The following is a 17564-nucleotide window of genomic DNA, read 5'->3' on the forward strand; positions in this document are numbered from 1 at the left end:
TCAGTAGCAAATTCCCGTTATTGTAATGTAAAACAACTTTTCGCTTTGAAATAACTTTTGGCTTTATTTCGCTTAACAACTGCTTCCATTTCTGGAGGGTCAATTGTGCTTAACATAAGAAGGTCTCTCTTATCCTTCCATTTACAAATCATAAGATTGGTTGAGCTTTTAAGTGACATAAAATCTCCTTTTTTTAATTTTTTGCTAACCAATACCTTAGGATTTTTCTTTGTATTAGATCTGAGAGTACCAACTAAATGCGTAGACTGTTTCAATTGTTGTTCAAATGTTTTATTCAATTCAGATTTATACTCGTGTAAAAATTATTGGTAAAAAGTGTCCTTCTGAAATTGAAATATGGTTTCATTAAATCCATGACAACATTTTTTGTCAGATTTTTACCGTTGCCCGCTTGTTTACGAGAATAAATTCTCATTCTTATAGTATAGCAAGGAGGGGAGTATATCTTAAATATCTTAATCCCATACTGATGATGTTTATTTTTAATGAATTGTTTAAATGCCAATCGCCCCGTGAATGGAACAATGGATTCATCTATTACAGCATCTCTTTCTGGGTGATAGCAAAAATTAAATTTCTCAACCAATGAATCAACAACACCTTTTATTTTACCTAACCTATCAGGGCTTTCAGTTTCATCACAGAAGTGAACATTGTTGAGTAATAACTCAAACCGATTCCTTGACATATACTTATGTATTTCATTGTGAAATACTTCTAACGTACTCCAATAACTTGCTACTGAAGGTAATTTAAGTAAGCCCATCCAAATTATGAGCCCAAAAGTTTTTTTTATTTCACCATTCGTAGTTGGGACCCACTCTTTCATTCTTGAACAACTAAAAAGCTCAAGCTGGAGCTGCTTATCTGCATATTTTGTCGTCTCATTTACTATAACATTTATAATTTCTGAATCAAAAAATCAATAAAAATCAATAGGAGCTCCATAAATTAACGTTTCAATAGTTTTCTGGAATGTATACAAAATTGTTACGGGACCCATCATCATCATTCCATGTTAATAAGTCGTCAATGTCATTATCATTATTTGTACTTACATTATTATTGCTAGCATTATCAGAAATATCGATTTCACTTTCTTCAGAAGTATTACTGCTAAGGTGCATATTCTGGGTCCAAATCTGAATCAAAAACTGTCGAATGTTTTTTCATCACTATTCAAAAATTTCATGTACTTCCATTTCTATTCAAAGTAGAAACAACGTAACTATCTAAAACACGAGAATATAAATATATAAACGATTACCAATAATTAGACACTTTTTCTGAACAAGTAATGAAACTTAGGTTATGTTATTATGTATGAGATTATTAATATATGTAAAAACAGATGGTACAGCAGGTTGGCTAACCTTGTTATTGGTTGTTTGAAACTTTAAAATGTTATAATTACTCGAGTTTAAGCGTTATTTCTGAATATATAGTGTATAAACTTGATGAAATTTTAAATCCTATAACATTTGTAGTGATTTAGGTATTAGAGCGTTAAATAGATCAGTTTAAAGGTTAGAATGTAGTGAACATTTCTTCTTAAAAAACATGCACAGTGGGATCCCATACGGAGACACAGTAGGCTACAAACTAATTCAACTTGAGATTCCAAATGGGATCTCATGGCCTGGTCATAAAATTTTGTGAGATCCCATATGGGATCTCAGCCAGCCATACATAACTTGTTAAATCAGCGTGGCAGTCAACGTGTTAATTCAATGTTTTTTATTTAAATAATTGAAACCAGCACTTAATCAACTACATGAATAATTCCACCTAACCAAGTTACTTAACCAAGGCTGCAGTTATTCGACATATTTTTTGGTTCTCCGGCTGCAGATATCATCAGAAAATTTGAAGAATCATCATTTGGTCTTCCAGAACCGTGGATATAATCTAAAAGTTTTCAAGAATCTTCATATACAACAAACTTTATATGACCAGGGATTGCAACAATTATATCTACAACATTATTTATCGTACTATCTTTTAATATATTTTACATATAATTTACATTTCATCATTTATGTGATATCATTTGATTCATTTCATATTTAATCTACATTGCTAATAATTCACATTGCTAATTTAAGTTATTTAATACTATTTTGGAAATGGAGCAGTTAATTAGATAAAGAGGATTAGTAAAGGCCTCTATAACTAGGTTTCGCACATTTACTCACAATTATGATCCTTCACAAGGTGATATTTCTACCTTACCAATTCAAATAAGGAATCTTCTTGAATTGTGAAGCAAATATTACTCCATTCAACCAGAAATTGAAATGGAATTTGATGTTTTATCATCAGTTCGTAACCAAGTTGAGGAAGGCTTATGTACGATAGAGTCCAAATTGCAACATTTAATAAATAGTAGTTAAAAAAATCATCTAATCAAGAAGTTAGTTCAATTGTACCAATTAAACAAACACAATTGCAGCAAATTAGTATACCTGTATTTAGAGGTAATGTGTTAAGAGTGGGAACACTATTTTAATATATTTATTGATTTAGTTTATAATGGAAACTATTAATTTTTGGATATTTTAAGTAATTTTTGTCTAATTTCCGTTTATTTATCTAATATCCATAAATTACACTACTTACATTCTTCTTTGAAGGATGAATTAGCTATCATTAAAAATTTACCATTGACAAATGAAAATTAAATTATAGCTCTAGAATTGTTAGAATCACAGTTTGACAACAAATATTTAATTGCATCATAAGGTCAGGTTCCATGAAAAGAGAATCTGTAGATACTTTGTCTAATTTTATTAACAAAATAGCCTCACTTGTAAATCCGCTTGAAGAGATGCCACTTCCTGTTAATATATATGAATTTATAGTAGCCCAATTTCTAACATCTAAATTGGATTATAACACTAAGACTATAGAATGAGAAATTATCAAATGAAAGGTTTCCCATCTTTAAGGACTTTATCGAGTTTCTTAATTTCAGACAACAACTTTTAGAAAATATTAATTCATTCACTTCAAACAAGCAAATAAATACAGAAACAAAACCAAAGAACGTTATAAAAATACAACCAAATCTTTAACCCAACGCTTTAATTTAAATCCTAATAAACAGTATAAAGGACATACTGTTTTTAGTTATTATACAAAATCTAATTTTAATCAATGTTCATTCTGTACTTCAAATCATTACTTATATCAATGTAAGGAATTTTTAAACTTGTCTACTGATGATCGTAAGGCCTTTTTGGGAAATAATAACTGTTCTATTTGTCTACAGAAAGGCCATTCCATTAATCAATATTATTCAAAAAATTGATGTAAGATTTGTGCTAAGAAACACAATACACTTATCCATATGGACAAAAATGATTCTAAATTAGAAAGTAATAAGTCTGAAATTAATACTTATTAATTTTCTTATTATTTAAGAATCAGTCAGAAAAAAATTGGTAGAGTTCAGTCATACATATTATGTGTTGGCGATGTAATGAAGAAAAAAATAATGAAGGAAATTTTAAAGAACATGATTTTATGCTATTCTGGGCATTAACAAATCCAGATGAGACAACAAAGGTCGAACGTCGAAAAACATTTTGTTACTGAGAAACTACATCCTAGAGTATCAATCAAACAATTTTACAATAATAATAAACAATATTCAGAGAATAAACTAGATCATTCAAATATCAATGATGATCATAACTATCTGTCGCAACGAGGTGACAGTATTTATCAAAATAGATCGCGTAAGTTATCTCAAGAGAATATTCCTCAATCGAAGCATAAACATATACAGTATCTGGAAAGGGAAAACTCTTTTATAACTCCTAAAAAAGAACAATTTGACTTTACAAAAACCTATGGATTCCAACGAAAACCTTCAATTCGCAACAGGGGAAATCATTGTACCAAAAACGAATCTTAATGTAAATTTAAATGCATTACCTTATTCACAAGGACAACAAAATCCTGATTATCAAAATAGTTAAAAATACAAACTATAATAATATTGTTAGTAATAATAATCCTTATCAAAAATTAAGACCACAATCAAAACATTCAAACAAAGAACAGAGCTACATTGGTTTTAATGATATACTGCTACTACTGCAAACAAATTCTTTCAATCTCATCCAATTATGATTCGTCATGGCAGGTAGAAGTCTGAGACTGTATAAGTGAAGCTTCTTAACAATCTCAAGTGGTTGATTTAAATAATATTTTTTATTGATGTAATCATTTTCATTCTATATTATTGTAACTTCATTTGATTTATATTCTTATGATATGATTATCAACATGCTCATAAATATTGTATTAATATTCATAATTTAATTTACACATTTATCACATTTATATTATACATTATATTTATGTAAATAACTTACTTATGATTTCTAGTCAGGTTATTATCTAATATATTGGTGGTAACCATTTACATTGTTGAAAAAACAATCGTTATATAATACATTTATTTACAATTATAACATTATTATCATTTTCATACTTTACTGTAACATTTCACTTAATATTATAAAAAAATCATCGTATGATTTTTGGCGGGCAGTATGTTGAGACACAGCATCTGACAATTCACTCGGCTTCGTACAATTCACACAGCTTCTGACAATTCACTCCACTCGATACAATGCACACAGCTCCTGGCGGTTTACATGGCTCCATCCACACAATATAAGCCAGCTCTGTACTACAATGTGGCAGTCTCGTTCTATCTCTTGAAGACTCATTGTTTTGCTATAACTCATCATTCATCATTGATGTATTTGTGAATTTCATAAACAAAAACTATAATAAATACAATTTCTGTTCATAATTAATTCAATGCTTTTTATTTAAATAATTGTAACCAGCACATTCATGAAACTACATGACTAACATTCATCAACTACATGAATATTTCAACCTGAGGTACTTCACCAAGATGGCAGTTATTCAACAATGGGGACAAATATATTAGCTGTAAAGGATATGCCAGCCTTAATACAAGCTACTTGTAATCCAGGTGAAGTATTTACCAATGTAGGTGCTGAGCGGCCTGAAAGTGTCCATGATGCCAGGATATGGTTACGAAGCCTGGTTTGATCTGTTATCTCGCAATACAATGGTTCAGTGTGCTTACTGGGGCACTCTGGGTATGGGATTTCACCGTGGCTTATAACACCGTTCAGTCCTCCTTGCAATGCAGAACAGAAAAATTTTAATCATGTACACGCCAAAGAAAGAGTCATCATAGAAAGATGTGGGCAAATCAAGCAACACTTTCCAGTACTGGCGAATTGTATTCAAGTATCTATTGAGAAAGTAGTTGTTTGTGGTACTGTATTATATAATGTAGCAAAACAATTGAATGACAGATTTGATTTTGAAAATAACGCAGTAGTAGAAGATGACTATGAAAAGAGTGAATATAGTGAACAGCAAAATGAAAATGAAGGAATGAAAGTTTGAGGCAAACAGAAGCGTCAAGAAATGTCAGAGGTTTTATTGAATGCATATTAATTTAATTTTTTCAATCATTCTATTTTTTGTATTTTGTAAACTCATACTTTTCAGGTTATGTCCTTTTTCTTCTCTTAAAATTCCTTTAAAAATTTAATAAAGATATATCGAAATAAATAACATGAAATTTTAAAGTAACATGCTATTAATTATATCTAATTAGATGCTTTTGTGTGTGCATATGAACTTACATATATGTACATGCAGTGTAATGAATGTATTTTATAGTATATGTACACCTGCATGTGTGTATGCACCAACAGGTTAAATATTTTTTATTTTATTTATTTACTTTTTTGATAAAGGGGAAAGGTTTTAGGATGTACTTTAATTTAACTAAAGAAGAAAAAAAAAATTAAAAATTCTTCCAACTCTTCATTAGTCTAAAACTTGAAGACCAAAATAAAAAAGAAAACTGATAAAAAATAACAGGAAACAAAAAGAACAAACTTAAATATTGGGAAAAAATGTTTTTATTAATACTGGATGAAAAAGAAAATCCAGTTTTCACCAAAGTGTCTGGAAGTATTTCCACGTCAAAGACTACTGACAAAGTGGAGTGTGCCCTACCTCAGACTCCGAAATAATGAAGTTGTAACTACACTTAAGTACAGTGGAATTCCTATAATTCGAATATTCAAGGGGATAAAAAAAAAATTTGAGTTAGAGTAACATACATGTTACAAAATTACTACCCACTGTAAATTCAGTCATGTAAAATGTACAGCACTATTTAAGAAAATATTGCATTTTTTTTCCATATACAGTCTTATTATATCACAGCAATATTATTACATGACATGATTCAGCATTATAGAGTATACAGTACATACCACTGGTTAGTACGTATATACAGTATGTATGTAATTAATAAGTTAAACTTAACTTACCTGAAGGGTATTCTGTTATAGCAGAAGATGCTAAACAAAATGTAGGCTAATAAATACACAAAAATACTGTACATTAATCTCATTTTTTCTCATTGATAATCAACTTATTGCATAAAGATCATTAATGAATGAAAAATACAAAGGCTACGGTTATTATGAATAGTAAAAAATATCATTGTTTTATATAAAACACGGTTCAGTTTTAAATTAAAGGATTGTGTTTTTAAACGTTTTTCAAATAAAATAAAAACAATATTAAAATTGTAAAAAATAAAATAAAAAGTGAAGAATAATTGGCTCTTTTATAAAAAAATTGAATTTAATTAAAATTAATTAAAAAAATTTTTGATAATTGTCTGACGCTTCTTCTGATGCATTGTGGTCAACCATTTTTCTATATGTGCCACTGTGGAAAAAACCGATTCTGGTACATAATCTTTTGACTCAATGAATCATTTAACAGACTTATAATTGTTGTTATGTGAATCAATCTCTTTGGTGTCATTCTCATTTACCTTTGTGTTAATCATATTGATTACAATACATGTCAGTAGGGTATTCAGCTACTACAAAATATTCGTCTATAGAAACATGATCCCAAAAAGTTATGTCGCTGGGTACTTGCAAAAGATTTGTAACTGACTGCCATTCATTATCATTGTCATCATCATCTTCATCTTCACCATTATTGTTGCTAGAACAAAGGTTCTCACTGCTAGTTTGTTCACATTCCAACAAAATAACAGGGTTTTGTGGGTGTTTAAATCCAGCTTTTATAAAACAGTCAAAATTGTTAGCTCAGTCACACCATTTCAAGATTTTTTAACTTCTCATAGACAATAAAGAAGATTAATTTCTGGTTTTTGTTTCTTTTCAACCATCTCTAATGTTTTCATTATAATCCTTTTCATATACATTTACTTAAAATTTTGTATAAAGCCCCGATCCATTGGTTGAGGTGTAGAGATAACATTTGGTGGAAAGAAAACGCATTTTATCAGTAACAATTCTGAGGAAACGATTTTGGATGTGCCGGACAGTTGCCAATAAAAAGAACAGTCTTTCTATTTTTTAAATGATAATAATGATTCAATTTGAATTACCATTTTTCAAAGATTTCACTAATAACCCATGCTTTTATATTGGCTTCGTACTGAATAGGCAAAGATTTAACGTTAGCGAAACAACATGGTTTTTTCAATTTGTCAATTAAGAGAGGTTTCAACTTTTTGGTCCCCGACATGTTCGCACCTAAAAGAACTTCATTTATGAACTTTTAAGAACTTCATTTAACTTCAAACTCTGCATATGAGCTGAGACAGTTATAAAGACACATTGACAGATACTTCTTACGACAAACGAGTTTTGGTGAATAGTGGCAATTTATAAGATTTCGCTTCCCTCTTTACTATATGTTGATTCATCTTTTTTGTTATCATATAGTACAGGAAGTGAATCGTGCTTGTTTCATATTTCTGAACTGAAAATAATTTCGGCATTATAGGCCTAATGTTAAACTTTGGTTTTTTACTTTATTTTTTGTAATAAATTAATCAGATTTGTAATGAACTAATCACAACTACTTCGACTTATAGATAGATATACTTAGACGTAATGCTTTCAAGTTTTATAGAGCCAAGTTCACATCGCAGTAAATGTGCTTTTGTTATACTCTGAAATTTTTGAACAATTTTTTTACAAGATTAATATTTTCTTATAATATGTGAATCTCTGTAATTTGCTGATATAGTGGATAAATTATTGAGAGTCAGCTCTATTAAATTATTATTGTATGTTAATTTTGATGACTTATAATTTGAGGTTTGTGTGCAGCTGAAATGTTGTGTATTCATGTTTAAATATGTAGAATTTGCTTTTATTTTTTGTATATCTGGTAATCTTGGAATGAAACATCTGCCAATGCAGGAGAGGAGAGTACCGTTTCATTTAAATGAATGTTCCCATATAATAAAATGCTGAACATTTAATACAGAAGATCTAGCTGAAATGAAGTGCAGTAAATTGTATTTTTTACTTTATGGCACGTAGTTCTGTATGATGCCAACTATTGATTACAAAATGAAGAAAGAATGGATGGATATTAATGTGTCATTTTGATTTACTGTTATTCTCATCTTCCAGCTGTGATCAGATGTTTCTTCCCATGTTAATATATTATCAATATTTTAAATACATTTATAGTTTGTTTACATTTTTATTTCTTTTTAAATACAATTTTTTTTTTCAGTATTTCTCATGCATCATGAGAATTTTGCTGCTATAAAAAATGAATACTTTCTTCCTGCTGGTGATGATTATAGAACATGTTTGTCTGACACGATGTCTAGAATATGTATGTCTGTTTATAATGACTACTGCCAGCCACTAAATGACCCTTACTTTGAGTAAGTCTGTGAATGTTGAATTTAATTGTAGTATTCATATTGAATAATTTTATTTATAAGTAATTTGTTTATACTGGAAGTTTGGTGTTTTCTAGTTATTAATTTCATGTTCTAAAGCTTAGGTTCCTAACATATTTTGACTTAGAGCCTACTTTTTCAGTGAACGATTCGATCACCTCTTTTTGGGTAAACTATATTATACATATTAATTTTGAAAAACAAGGATAAATTTTTAAAATTATTTTAAAGAAGATAACTGCTATTGAAGATAGTGGCTAGATAATAGATATTGATGTATTGCTGACAGTTAATAATTACATATTATTAAAAAAGTAAATATAATATTATTATTGAGAGAGCTGAACTTGATTTGATGAAACTAATTTTTTGATGTTTGGTGCCATTTTTGTCATCAGTAATCTTAAAATATATCATTACACTATTAATAGTCTCTTTCTTTTTTAATAGACTGGTAACCATGCTAAATCCTCTTCGTAGATAGCTGACTATTTTGGAACATTTACATATGACGGAAATATTTTATATTGTTGAGTTTGTGAGAAAAATATTTCGTGCACAAAAATGTTTCAAATAGATCAGCATGTCAAGATAAGTTTTCATATCGCAGGATTGCAAAAGAAAGGCCCATGAGAACAACTTATAAAAGCGGCAAGTAGCAGTGATTTCACTCCCAAAGGTAAACAAAAAACTACTTTAGCATGGATTTAAGTGAAGCATTGCTTACAAGTAATATTCCTCTTCACAAACTTACAAATCCTACCTTCAAAGATTTTCTGCAAAAATATTACTTGAATCAAAATATACCAGATGAATCAACATTGCGTAAATATTAGATACCAACAATTTATCTACATGTTCTGGAAGAAATACGCAATGAACTCAATGATAGCATTATTTGGATTTTAGCTGATGAAACTACTGACAGCTATGGCCATTACATTGCGAATTTAATTGTCGGTGCATTAAAACTAGAGCCTTCTTCTTCCTATCTGGTGGCCTACAAAGACCTTGAAAAGACAAGTCATTCTACAATCGCCAGATTTATGAATGAGTGTATTAAAAAAATATTTCCTGATTCTTCTGCAGATGAAAGAGTGTTTATATTTTTTTTCAGATGCTGATCCCTACATAATCAAGGCAGCCAAAGCCCTCCAAGTATTTTGTCCCAATTTGATTCATTTGACGTGCTTTGCTCATGGAGTACATCGATTCGCTCAAGAAGTATGATTGACATTTGGGAATGTAAATAAACTGATTTCATAAACAAAGAAAGTGTTTCTTAAGGCACCTGTTTGCAATAGACCTATAAAGAAAATCTGCCAAATGAGCCTTTACCTCCCAAATCAGTGGTAACTCGACGGGGAACGTGGGTGGAAGCTGTACTGTTTTACAATGAACATGTCAAGGTCATCAAAGGTGTAGTAAATGACTTTGATAGTGCAGAGGCTATGGCAGTTTGTCATTCCAAAGAAGCATTTAATGATTCTAGTATAAAAAAAAAAAAAACATAGCTGTGATTAGCACCAATTTTTCCCACATACCTGCCAGTATTAAAAAGCTTGAAACAAGGTTTGGCATTGACTGAATCTATTCAGTTAATGAATAAAATCCTCCAAATGATCTCCTCATTTCCAGAGGTATTCCCATGTATTCCTAAAAGAACAATTTGAAAACATTTTGAACAATAACCCAGGCTTTGAACCTTTGTGTCAAATTTATAGTTTTATTAATGGGACGGGTGAACTTTTGACAGAAACAATAAGTGCTAACATAGCACCCAAATTCAAATACTGCCCAGTTACCTCAGTGGATGTGGGAGATCCTTTTCCACTTATAAAAATATTTTGAGTGATCGAAGACACAATCTTACTACCAAACATTTGGAACAGTACCTGATTGTTGTAAGTTTACAAAAGTAACAAAGTTTTAAATAATTGTTAATTATCGATCTGTTATTCAACTGCTTACTAATTTTATGCTGATTTGAAATAAAAAAAAACCAAAAATTACTATTTTTTAAAAAATTATTTAAAGTATTATATTTTGACACTTTTCATGCATATTTCAAGTGTTTTATGTTGCATATAATCTGGTCTCTATTAATAATAATGTTCAGTGAACTGCCACAATATGCACATATTAAGTCTACTACACTATTAATAGTGGTATTGGCACGGGTCCTACATGACCTTGAATTTTTAGTGTGTTTTGGAAGTAAGCTCAATGGGGCAGTGGCCCACAACACCCCCTCAATATGACTTACACAAAATGTCACCTTAGATTTCTCAGTACCCACCGATGGGCAGTAGTACCCCAATTGGAATCACTGTTCTAAATACAACGGCTTTTTTTTTTCAACTTGCGATGGGCTATAAAAAAAAGACTCATTGACATAAAATGATGTTATTACTAAAATTTTAGTAGTATTTAACTTATTTTTCTACACAGTCACCAAAACGATTGCAGCATTTGTCATATTGTGACATCAGCTTTCCGATGTCTTCTTCAAAGAAGTTTGCTCCCAGTAAAGAAGGTATGCCTTGACAGCTTCCTGAAGTTCTTCATTGATGGTGAAGTGTTGTCTGCCCAATCATGCCTTCAATTCTTGAAAGAGGTGAAAGTCGCTAGTTGCTAGGGCTGGACTATTTGGTGGATGGTCGAAAACTTCCCACTTGAATTGTTTGAGGTCTTGCATCATGTTGGCACAGTGCAGTCGCACACTGTCATGAATCAAAACCATGCCAGACGAGAGCATGCCTCTGTCTGTTTTGGATCGCTCTGTGGAGGTGACATAAAGATTCACAATAAACTTCCTTTTTATTGTCCTCTGCTCCATAAAGTACACCAAGACACCTTTATGGTCCCGAAAAACTGTAGCCATTGTTTTCTTGTTCCTTAGTGTCTGTCTGAACATTTTTGGCTTGTTTGGAGAAGAAATGTGCATCCACTGTGTAGACTGTTCTATGGTTTCTGGATTGTCATTCTGGGTCCAAGTCTCATCGCCAGTAACGATAAGACTTTAAAAACTCTTCTCCCTCATTATCGTAATGTGTGAAAAACATTAAGGCTGACAGCATTTGCTGTGTTTTGTGATTGTCGCTCAAAATTTTTGGGACCCAATGTGCACACAGTTTCTAGTATCTAAGATCTTTAGTCACAATTGTATACAGAGAAGACCTTGAAATTTCTAGGATTTCTGTTGAAAGTTCATTTATTGTAAACCTCTTTGTCGCGGACAAAATCACCAACACGCTCAACCAGGCGTACAGTAATGACAGACTTGCATCTTGCCCACCTTTATCATGGATGTCTGTTCGCCCTTTTTTTAAATTTCGTACACCATTCCTGTACACTACCATCACTCATTAAGTTTTCACCATACACTAGTCTCATTTTGCTATGGATTTCAGCAGTGCTACATCCTTTGCTTGCCGAAAACATATCACACATAGCAACTCACACTTGCTGGGAATTGCTATGTGTGCGTTTCAGTTTTAGACATTTGTTTTTTTATATCTACAGGAAATTCATTACATTAAATGGAGGAAGTTAATTGTAGTTTCTAATACGCATTCTCTGAGAGAGTACTGATATCTTGTAAAGCTTTTTTGAACGACTATCCATTCCTAGTAATTAATCTCAGAATATTTTATTAAATGTGTTATGGAATTTCAGAAAAATTTATTTATTTTCATGTTTTGTAAAAATATTTGTTTAATAAAAACATGTATACAGAATTTATAAGAAAAATATTATGTGGGTGTATAGTCATGAGAATAAATTTGTGCTGAGAGTGTTAAAAAACTGTACACTGAATTTCTTTTTTTGTATTAGTTTATTGTTAATCATAATAAAATTAATTTATTTTATTTTTTGAGTCATCTATCAGTTATATGTTATTTTACAGACAAATCTACCATAAATCTATGGATCATAATCCTCGACAAATTGTTTTATTGATTGATCATGGAAGTTCAGTTGGCCATAATCAGCTGGCTGTTGCAAAATCTCTTGGTATGTATTCATTTAAATCTGAAAATAGATAGAACATGCTCAAAAACTATTTACAATAAAATTTATTTAAAATTTAAAACTAGGTGGCCATTTGAATTTTAAACACTTATCATCACTAGATAATGAGCAACTAGTATAACAAAAACTAGTTTAAATTTCTTACAACTGTTTCTTTTTTTTTTTTGATATTATTATTTTTTCTTTTATTTCAGCATATGGTTTTTTTTAAATACTTGTTTCTCAGTGTCTACTAACAATTATTGTTTAACAATCAAAATGATTATCTCATTTTAGATTTAAATAAAATTATTTTGTGAATGGTATTTCAATGTTTTCTACTTTTAAATTTACTTCAGTAACTCTAGCATAGATCTTTGTATTCATTTTTTATTTACTGTTTGGTCAGAGTGCATGAGTGTGCCCCACTGTCTAGTCAGAGGGTTGTGCCTGTGGACCTCTTGGTTGTGAAATTTTCAAATACTTTTGTCACTTAAGGATCTAATCAGGATTTTTTTTTTAACTGGAAGGCCATATTTTAAATATACTCAAGTATTTTTTTTCATCCAACGACTATTTTGAACTGAAATCACTAACATTCACTCAGATGTAAAATGTGAAAAAAAATTTAGAAATGTGAGAAGTTTCATTCATTCCTATCTCATGAGTACTGTTGGCACCTATCTGAGTTCCCTTCTGTCAACTGTAGCTTCATTCACAGGTCCTGTGTGTTAATATACGACTTCTAAATTAGTTTGATAAAGTGTATTGTGAACTTCGTAACTTGGGTTATCATTTTACGCTATGTAAATGTAAGTTTTAATGTTAAATTAAGATGCAAGTTTTAATTTTAATTTTTTTAAATTAAAATAGAAGTTGACATTTTCTGAAAAGTTGTTTTAACAGTTATAACAATATATAAATTAAGAAATTTAAGTGAAATTGTATTTTTTAATTATTGGAAACAATTTCTTTTTCTTTTTTAAATATATAATATTAAAAATAAAACATAGCAATTAGTACATAATTATGATTTAAATATGAAATTTTGCATTTATTTTTGTAAAAAAATGTGAAGAAAAAGTTAATTAAAAAAAAAACTGAATCTAAGTTTAAAAACTTAACGTTGTTAGAAAAAGTTTAAATCATGTTTGAAACTTTTAACATAAGAATTTAAAAATATAACTTGAAAACATTACTTTTATTTTCAATAGTTGCTGGTATTTTACAGTTGTTATTTGTATGAATTACATGAACATTTTATCAGAGAAATATTGTTTAAATGGAGAGTGTATGTTAAGAATAATTTTTTTGTGATTTTTGTTTAACTGAGTGAGTAAATCATGCATACACCTCCATGAGCAGTTGTGTCTAAACCTACTTTTGCTGGCCTGTTCATGAGAAATGATTTCCTTTCCCTCGTTATCAAATGTGTGTCTCATTCACCTTGAAATACAGTACTTAAATACTCATTCATGCAATTATACATTACAACTGGTCACTTTGGGACAAACAAATACTTATTTACATATTTCAGTACTCATCTACTTGCATGTGTAGTAGCACAGTTGTCCAGTTTACTTGTCCATTACTGCTTATCGCCTCAGTCATACTCATGGATCTTTCTCATAGAGATTTTTCTAAATTCTCTTTCCATGTCAATCATGGTTATCCTCGAAGTATATAGCCACTTATTCTTGTTTTCCTATTTGTTTTGGAATTAAGCTTCCTTCATACAGATTTGGTGATAAAGCCGTTGCATTTAATTGCCCTCAATCATCCTCCAAAGTAGATGAGTATCCAGTTTTATGGGATATCCGTATTCCTTTTTATCTTTTCTTATTTTCCCTTTCACTTTAGGAACATCATCTTCATGTCATCAGTAAATTGCATTGCTTTTCAGTAGGATTCCATGCTTCTAAGCTGTTAGAAGGCATGGGAAGATAAATTGATTTGAATGCAGATATTTTTATTTTAAAATTTGCCTCTTTTTATAAAAATGTTCTACTCATGACATTAATTAACTTTACTGCAGAACCTACTTTCATGTAGGACTCTTTGAGTCTCCCATCATCCTTAATTATTAATTCAAGTTATCTAAAGGTCTTTACTTGTTCTGTAACTTTCCCTTCCAGTTCCATGTGTAGTACTCTTTCTTTTCTTGAGGTTTTTACCAACACTAATACTTATTTTTTATTTTACCAATTTGGTATTCCATTTATCTGAATTGTGCTCTAAATTTTCCTTTGGGGTAGCCAGCAGCAAAACATCATTGTGAACACAAAGTCTGTCAGTCTAGTTGAGTTCATTTTTAAGTTTCCTAAGTGAAACCTTGTAATGTTGTCCTTTTATTCCTTAGTGATGTAATCCATCAATACTGTAAACAGTGATGGAGAATATATCTCCCTGGCTCTTGGAATGAGTAAATGTTGCTTTCCTGTTCTCGTAATTTTTACAATTATAAAAACTCAGAATTCCTAGTATTAGATTTTTAGGCAAATTTTTTTTTCAGAACCCTTCACAGGCTCTGTATCAAATGCATTATCTAAAACCAATAACTCTAATACAATAACATATCTTCTTTATCATATGTAATTACTTTTTGGTTACTTGTCTTAATGAACAGATTAAATCCTTGGTGCTTCTATCTGTTCTAAAGCCATGCTGGACTTGTCTATCTGATCTTTGTGACTTCTTTTAACTGAACTTCTACCATTCTAGAATAGATTTTGGGTGGGATACCAGCAAAGAAATTCAGAAGGTCATTATCAAAATTCAATTATTCCACAACTTGGTAAATTATTTTTTCTTCTGCTTACATTATTTGGTTTTCTTCTGTTAACACAATTCCATTCTTTGCCACAATAATTTTAATCTACATTATTTTTATTCATGTCTTTCAATACTTTGTTGAAAGTATTTTAGAATAGTTTTTAGAGTAATAGTTTGTATTGTCCCTGCTGCTAAATTCCATAAATTCCCCAAATTCCTTTCAACATTTTTTTTAATGCTCTACCAAATCTTATACTTCATTCCTTATTGCCTTATCCCTCAAATTATTACTTATTGCTGTATCACACAAGTGGAATTCTTTTTGGCTGTTTCTTTTCTTTCATTCTTTCTTAAAGCATATCATTAAATCAGTCTTGCCTTTTTCCCTTGCTCTCTGCTTATTTCCACAAACATTTTCCACAGCTTCAAAATCAATTTGCTTAAAGCTTTGCTAACTACCTTCTAGGATGTCCATTTGAGAGAAAAATGATTAATTATTCTTGGACTTCTAACTGAAAACCTTTCTTAACTTCAGTTTGTAATGTTGGACTTTCTCCACTACTTTATTTTTATTTTTCTACTTGTCATTATATTATCTATTAATGATTTTTCATTCCTTGTTAGTTGCATCCATGTCTATTTATAATTGCCTTATATTTACATTTAGCATCGGTTTTGACTTAATTATTAGATATTCATAGTTTTAGGCGTTACTCTTCACTATTATTTAAGAATTCCTCCTCCAAAACACCTCCTTTCTACTTTTCAAGTCATGGTTACTAACCCTTGTAATCATATCATCAATAACATCACTGATCCTCTGCAGCACCTCGTAGAGCATTTCCCTTTTTTGTATGTTGGTACTATTACATGGTGATAGAAGGCAATTAGACTCTGTAAGATTAATTGTCATTAGTTCCTAGTTTTTTTTTGTTAGCCTCCATTTTCCTTCAGTTCCACATTTGTAAGATACCTGACCAGTGCAGCTCTGTCAGTAATTCTCCTATTGAAGAAAAGATTACTCTTACTCAAATTTCACATTACTTTCCATTTAGTTTTGTCTCAGTATTTTAAAAAATGTTTTAAGAATGCCAATTCTCATAGTATAATTGTACCTTTCAGATACAATAAACCTTTTTTTAAATACCAAGATTAATGTGATGAATGAGACTATTTACATAATAACTTATGAAAACCAATCAGCTTTCTTTCATTGATACAAGCAACATAGATTTTACTGGATATACTAAATGCATAGTTTGCATTTCAATATAAAGGGCAAATATTTAGTCAAATACTCAATTCATTTGAACCGCTGGAATTTTTTCCATTAGAAAATTCTGAAAGATCAATGTCTGTTGTTAGTAATAATTATAATAGTAATTCCCTTCTGTTAATTAAAAGCCCCCAATCTGATAAAAAAATAGTTCATATTAATATACTTCATATAAATAAATGTTTAGGTCATGTCTAGCAAAATAAATCAAATAGACATTTTTGCAGGATGAAAATCCTGAGGTATTAATTATAAGTGAACACGGACTTGTGATTGAAAAATTAAAGATTCTCTAGCTTCAGTACTACATTCGTATCAGTTCTATTTGCTGTGAAAATTGTAAATTGGGATGTTGTGATTTTTTTAAGGGATAACTGTCACTTTGAATCTGTAAAATTTTAACTATAAGCAGTGAATTTTCAGTAGAGCAAATATTTGAGTGTGAAAGTGTAAAAATTACATTAAATATTAAAAGTGGAATAGTTTTGTCGGTTACATGTAACTGATAATGGTAAGGATGATGTTATAAGGTAAACTGTTTTTTGGATATTTTAAACAGCTACCCGAAGAAAATACAGAAATTTGCTGATAAAATGGTGATTGGAAGAGATTTTAATTTGGATACTTTTCCCAAATACTTCAGTAATATCTTGC

General features: G+C 30.2%; 1 protein-coding gene across 1 annotated transcript in view; it reads left to right on the forward strand.

The window, feature by feature from the left end:
* LOC142323295 (VWFA and cache domain-containing protein 1) overlaps window positions 1–17564 on the forward strand; it is a 98532-nt gene that overhangs the window by 24162 nt on the left and 56806 nt on the right. Inside the window, exons 5-6 of the mRNA XM_075362757.1 lie at window positions 8674–8830; window positions 12759–12865. Coding sequence (XP_075218872.1) covers window positions 8674–8830; window positions 12759–12865 — 264 coding nt within the window. The remainder of the gene's footprint in view (window positions 1–8673; window positions 8831–12758; window positions 12866–17564) is intronic.

Source organism: Lycorma delicatula, chromosome 4, assembly GCF_047948215.1.
Source record: "Lycorma delicatula isolate Av1 chromosome 4, ASM4794821v1, whole genome shotgun sequence".
NCBI lineage: Eukaryota > Metazoa > Arthropoda > Insecta > Hemiptera > Fulgoridae > Lycorma > Lycorma delicatula.